The following is a 6,560-nucleotide window of genomic DNA, read 5'->3' as shown; positions in this document are numbered from 1 at the left end:
TGTCCCCCAGTCCTCCCGGCTCAAAGGACCAGTGTAACATGGCACTTGTATGTCCCTCTCACTGCCACCCCCCTGGATCTCACAGATAGAGTATCTCTGCCGGTGCACAGAGGGATGTGTGTGATTGTATGTGTTCACCTAGGGGGGCTGGCATCCTAGCAGGGGATACACTGTCCCCCCCCCCCCCCCCCCCCCCCCCCCCAAAAAAAAAGCCGTATAATATTTTTGTTACAATCTCTTTTTTTTTTTTAAGAATGAAGTGCTTGTGTTGAGACTGAGACTGAGCTGTTAGTGATGTGTTGTTGTGTTAGGAGGAAAGTTCAGTTCATGCTTTAACAGGATCTGATCAGGCTCTGTCTGGTCTGGCTCAGATCAGGGGATTGCTGTGAGGCACATTAAAGGTGTATCACATTAAACCTGCTCCTGTCTCATGTAATCACAAGAGCACAGAGACAAGGTAAAAGGTATTTCCCTGTACTGTACCATTGCTATGAGCTCATCCTCCTACACCCAACTAGAAATCTACATACACATTCGCTATCCATTTTTTTGTTACCCAATCGGGTTGCTTTACCAAACTAGATTTTATTGTAATCTGCAAAATGACAAAATATCATATTTTTTTCCTCAGCTGGCGGGCATTGTAAGAGAAATGTCCACTCTCTTTAATAAGAGAATACAGTATTTGTCTACTTGGGCTGTGTTTACACAGGCAGCCCAATTCTGATATTTTGCCCAATTATGGGCAAAATAAATAATCTGATTAGTCAAAGGACCAATTAGTTAAAAAATCTATCAGAATGTTGCAATCGCTTCTGTTTGGTTGCCTCAACAGGTTGCAACAGATATTTAGCAGCACTATCCATAAAGATCACACCATCTGTTCCATAAAGTCTCTAAATCTCTAAGACCCTCGGGTTAACTACTGTTGACTGTTACAATGGGAGATTATGCAATGATTATTGCTTTGAGTTTTCTTTTTCGACAGCATGAAAACAAACTGTATTCGCACCAAACAAAAGAGCACCTGCTCCAGATATTGTGCCATCACAGCAAAGGCTATTTTTGTAACAGCAGATGATTTGTACAGTGGAAATATTCAGTTGTAGTTGAGGGATTGCAACCAGCATTGGGAAAATAATACTACAAACAAGGAATACGAAATCAAGCAGCTATCAGTCACACGGCTCCGAAAACAAATGTGGAGTACAAGAGGCCCAGGCTACTCCATTCTGCTTTCAACTAGCATTCCTCAACATATAATGTGTTGGCTCAAAGACTGTCTAGTAATTATTTCGTCCTTTTATTGTGGTATGTGTAGGCTTTTCAATAAGATAGAATCATAAAAAACGGTGACCACAAAACCTGAAACACACAATATGCCTCAATTCACAGAGGCCTGTGAGGATGTGTAAAAGTTCTTGAAAACAGATATACTCAAAGGTGATGTATTTGAATTAAATATGCCTAGTCATTCCACATTTTGCTAAACAGTAAAGGAGTTTAAATCATTTGAAGACTACATATACGATTATTGCAATATACTTGCAAAATGAATACTTGCTAAATGAGATTAGCCTACTTGTGTTCTATAACATTACCGCAACACTACGCCCTCAGCCATAGGCTATGGGGCGGATTGCTGCCATTCACACTAAACTCAATCCAACGCAGGTCAAAAGTTTTAGATTTAACTCTGTGCTGCCATCTAGTGGTAAAGTGTCGACATACACGCTCACTCTGTTTGCAAGACTCACCAGTTGTAATTATAAACAGGCCCTATATAATGTTTTCCCATACACTTACATATGATATAATGGCTACAGCATTACACTATGATACAAAACTAAATTAATGTATTAAAACGACAATGTATTCATTGGTTGTAATGGGTATGCCAATAATGTCTTTTTTGGCGTAATGTGGCCATAGGATTCTTGTGTCCATAGTACACAATGTCCTACACAGGAATATAAATAAACAATGTTTGTTGAATTATTTATCAAGAAGGATTAGGCTCATTTAAAGAAGGTCAAATTCAGAAAGAGAAAAACACAACGAGGAATACACACCGGTGAATGGCAGCCTTATATTTTTATGATAAAGTATAATCATTTGTTAAAACATTCCATGCTGTCTTCAACAAATAAACAACAGTGATCTTGATGAGCTTGAAGTGTTTGTACATATATCCTGCTCGTCCTTATTTGACGTGACGTAACGCGTCGGTCCGTATGACGCCGCATCTCTTTGTTGGTCCAGCGGCAGCTGCGCTCATGTTGTTGTAGCTAGCTACTCTCTCTCTCCGGAAATATTTTTTTCTCTTTCGAAATATTTCGTCTCTTGTTTCGTTGCGGCCTGTACACATCCTCGATTCTAGCGTTTGGTGTCATACCTTGTCACAATATCAAGTTAACCGAGTAATGGACTCAGACGAAGGGTACAATTATGAATTCGACGAGGAGGAAGAGGAATGCAGCGAAGACAGCGCTGAGGAGGATCCCGAAGACGACACCCTGGAAGTGGAGTTGGATGATCCTGTTGTGGCCGGTGGAGAGCGAGATGAATGTGGGGAGACCGGGGGCAGTGGCCTAGGGCCCGGTCAAGACGAGGAGGACTATCGGTTCGAGGTTCTGACTGCTGAACAGATCCTTCAGCATATGATCGAGTGTATCAGGGAGGTCAATGATGTCATCCAGGTGAGGTGAAGGAAAGGCCGAGGATGTTGGGTCTTGGTAGGCCGCAAATTGTAAAACGTAAACAGCTAATTAGTTACTAAGTTAGTTTACTGCCCACAACAAACAATCGTAGGTAACGGTAAGCCTCAACGCATGTTAGCTTGTTTGCTAGCTAACGTTACCTAGCTAGTTACAAACTAACGTTAGTAACGTTACCTTAGTTTAGGTACTGTAGCTAAGTTACTCAGACTTAAATTTCAACAAACTACTACTGTAGCTAACCAGCTAGCTAAATTAACGTTATCTGTCTAGGGAAGCTGCCAACTTTAGTTTAGTCAACTAACGTTAGCTAACGAACCAATAACGTAACGTTATGTCTCTTGAAAGACTAGTGCGCCTGGCTCAGCGAGATAAGTGAGTTGTCAGTTCTGCCAAGATGCTGACCCAACTAGCTACAGTAAGATTTAGTAAAAATAACTGTTAAACCCAGCCAGAAAACCTAGCTAGTTTGGCTAGTCATCTTTGTCATTCCCCTGTTAGCTACAACGTAGCTATTACAACACTGTCATCAACGTATTTGTCTTCTTTTATGGCACCAAAATGGCGAAGTAGCTAACGTTACTGAGCTATCTAGTTTGCGTGAAATCCTATCAGCCCCCTATGTCAATAGTTTCACCTGGATTATAGTTAGCCACCTAGCTAGCTAGCTATCTTACTTTCCACTGTGTCTGATTTTGAGGCCTGTGCGCCTGAAACAACATGGCCGAACCTTGATTCCCACTTCTGTCAGTCAGTGAGTTTGTCTGCAATGAATTGCAGATTTTTATGAATCCTATTATTAGACACATTTTGAACAATAATAGCCTAGAACGTATTTGTCGTGTAACTGACATGACCGTACTGCTAGTTACCGTTTAGTGTATTCTAATCCAATGCTAAATAGCTAGCTAGTTAAGTGGCTGTCTTTTAAAAGCTATGAAGCTTCCGGAGGCAATTATAAATGTGTATTTTGCCTCCTAATTTTTGCTACTCTTCTCTAGAACCCTGCAACGATAACAAGAATACTTCTTAGTCACTTCAATTGGGACAAAGAGAAACTGATGGAAAGGTTAGTCGTGACATTGGCTCTTGTATGATTTGTTGTAAAACTCATTGTAAAACAGTGTCATCTTCTTGGCTCTATTAGTGCCATCATTGTGTTAGTTAGGTGGTCTGTTGAATGTCCATGGTCTGGTATTAAATATTGATAGACAGCATTACACAAGGAAATTGAATTGATCAAATCAATTTTCTGTTTACCAATTTCACTGCAGACCCTTTTTAATGCTCAATTTGCGCTATGTCCAATAGTTAAAAGTCCCGGGATCTGGGCACAGGTTTCGCCTTTGTCTTGGTGCTCTAGTTTGGCTATGACTTATTGCCTTTCTATGTAACCATTTGTTATAGCATGACCCGAAGACCCTATTCTAGTGAATAATACACTGATGACGTGTCTTCTCTCACTAGATATTTTGATGGGAACCTTGACAAATTGTTCTCGGAATGCCATGTCATCAACCCCAGTAAGAAGTCGAGGACACGGCTGATGAACACGAGGTCCTCTGCTCAGGATCTTCCCTGTCAGATCTGCTACCTGAACTACCCAAACACGGTCAGTACCTTATCCTGAACCCTGTCCCTTACCCTGAACCCTGTCCCTTACCCTGAACCCTGTCCCTTACCCTGAACCCTGTCCCTTACCCTGAACCCTGTCCCTTACCCTGAACCCTGTCCCTTACCCTGAACCCTGTCCCTTACCCTGAACCCTGTCCCTTACCCTGAACCCTGTCCCTTACCCTGAACCCTGTCCCTTACCCTGAACCCTGTCCCTTACCCTGAACCCTGTCCCTTACCCTGAACCCTGTCCCTTACCCTGTCCCTTACCCTGAACCCTGTCCCTTACCCTGAACCCTGTCCCTTACCCTGAACCCTGTCCCTTACCCTGAACCCTGCCCCTTACCCTGAACCCTTACCCTGAACCCTTACCCTGAACCCTTACCCTGAACCCTTACCCTGAACCCTATCCCTTACCCTGAACCCTATCCCTTACCCTGAACCCTGTCCCTTACCCTGAACCCTGTCCCGAACCCTGAACCCTGTCCCGAACCCTGTCCCTTACCCTGTCCCTTACCCTGAACCCTGTCCCTTACCCCGTCCCTTACCCTGAACCCCGTCCCTTACCCTGAACCCCGTCCCTTACCCTGAACCCCGTCCCTTACCCTGAACCCCGTCCCTTACCCTGAACCCCGTCCCTTACCCTGAACCCTGTCCCTGAACCCGAACCCTATCTTCTACCCTCTAACCCTATCTTCTACCCTCAGACTCTGGTAGTGTAGCTCTGAACTACCCAAACTCGGTCAGTACCCTACCCTGAACCCTATTTCCTACCCTCTAACCCTTAGCCACTAACCCTTAGCCACTAACCCATACCCCCTAGCCTCTTACCCCCTAGCCTCTTACCCCCTAGCCTCTTACCCCCTAGCCTCTTACCCCCTAGCCTCTTACCCCCTAGCCTCTTACCCCCTAGCCTCTTACCCCCTAGCCTCTTACCCCCTAGCCTCTAACCCTCTTACCCACTAACCCTAACCCCCTAGCCTCTTACCCATACCTCCTAGACTCTAACCCTCCTACCCACTAACCCTAACCCCCTAGCCTCTTACCCACTAACTCTTACCCCCTAGCCTCTTACCCTCTAACCCATACCCCCTAGCCTCTTACCCTATAGCCTCTAACCCTCTTACCCACTAACCCATACCTCCTAGCCCCTAACCCATACCTCCTAGCCAATAACCCTCTTACCCCCTAGCCTCTTACCCCCTAGCCTCTTACCCCCTAGCCTCTTACCCCCTAGCCTCTTACCCCCTAGCCTCTTACCCCCTAGTCTCTTACCCCCTAGTCTCTTACCCCCTAGTCTCTTACCCCCTAGCCTCTTACCCCCTAGCCTCTTACCCCCTAGCCTCTTACCCTCTAACACATACCCCCTAGCCTCTAAACCATACCTCCTAGCCTCTAAACCATACCCCCTAGCCTCTAAACCATACCTCCTAGCCTCTAAACCATACCCCCTAGCCTCTTACCCCCTAGCCTCTTCGACTGAATCTTCATCTTCCTCTCCAACAGTACTTCACTGGCCTGGAGTGTGGACACAAGTTCTGCATGCAGTGTTGGGGGGACTACTTGACTACCAAAATCATCGAGGAGGGGATGGGACAGGTAAGCATCACAAACACCTTTTTGTTTAAACATGGAAAAGACCCTTAAGGTAAGAAACACTTGGTGGGCGGGGCCTGGCAAGAGGTCAGCAGGAAGTAGTCAAGAAGAAAGCAATGCAATAGCACAGACAAAACGTTAAAATAATGACCTTTGACCTTTGGCTTATTCATACATACATTCATACACACAGCAGGTATGTATCGTGACCATGGACTGTAAACTCTTATTCTGACTCATTGGGCTTTTGTTGAGATGTGAAAAATCTCACCATGTTTCCTTTCTCTTTCTTTAAAAAAAAAAAAGACAATTTCCTGCCCTGCTCACAGCTGTGATATATTGGTGGACGACAACACAGTCATGTAAGTGTTACGTTACTGTCGCTTTACATTCCACAGCAGGTAGACTAGCGGTTAGCGCATTAGGACAGTAACTGAAAGGTTGCTGGTTCGAAATACCCACGCCGTCAAGATGAACAATCTGTCTGTGCCCTTGAGCAAGACACGTAACCCTGATTTGCTCCAGGGGCTCCTTACTACTATGTCTGCCCCTGTAAAACAACACGTTTCACTGCATCTATCTGCTCTGTGACAGTAAAGCCTTTAATTTATTATTATTACGTTTCAGCATTAC

The 6,560-nt window shown here is 44.6% G+C and overlaps 1 protein-coding gene across 1 annotated transcript; it reads left to right on the top strand.

Moving 5' to 3' along the window:
• Window positions 1-2,211: 2,211 nt before the first annotated feature.
• On the top strand, window positions 2,212-6,289 carry LOC129850413 (E3 ubiquitin-protein ligase arih1-like; the record flags this gene model as incomplete). The annotated part of the gene is given in 5 exon segments (XM_055916838.1): window positions 2,212-2,699; window positions 3,719-3,786; window positions 4,185-4,329; window positions 5,838-5,930; window positions 6,234-6,289. Coding segments are annotated over 5 exon segments (638 nt in total), but the record flags the coding sequence as incomplete, so codon positions are not given.
• Window positions 6,290-6,560: the final 271 nt, after the last annotated feature.

This window comes from Salvelinus fontinalis, unplaced genomic scaffold (genome assembly GCF_029448725.1).
Source record: "Salvelinus fontinalis isolate EN_2023a unplaced genomic scaffold, ASM2944872v1 scaffold_2015, whole genome shotgun sequence".
Classification (NCBI taxonomy): Eukaryota; Metazoa; Chordata; class Actinopteri; order Salmoniformes; family Salmonidae; genus Salvelinus; species Salvelinus fontinalis.
Note: the sequence above shows the minus strand (reverse complement) of the source record. Positions and strands in the feature narration are given on the sequence as shown.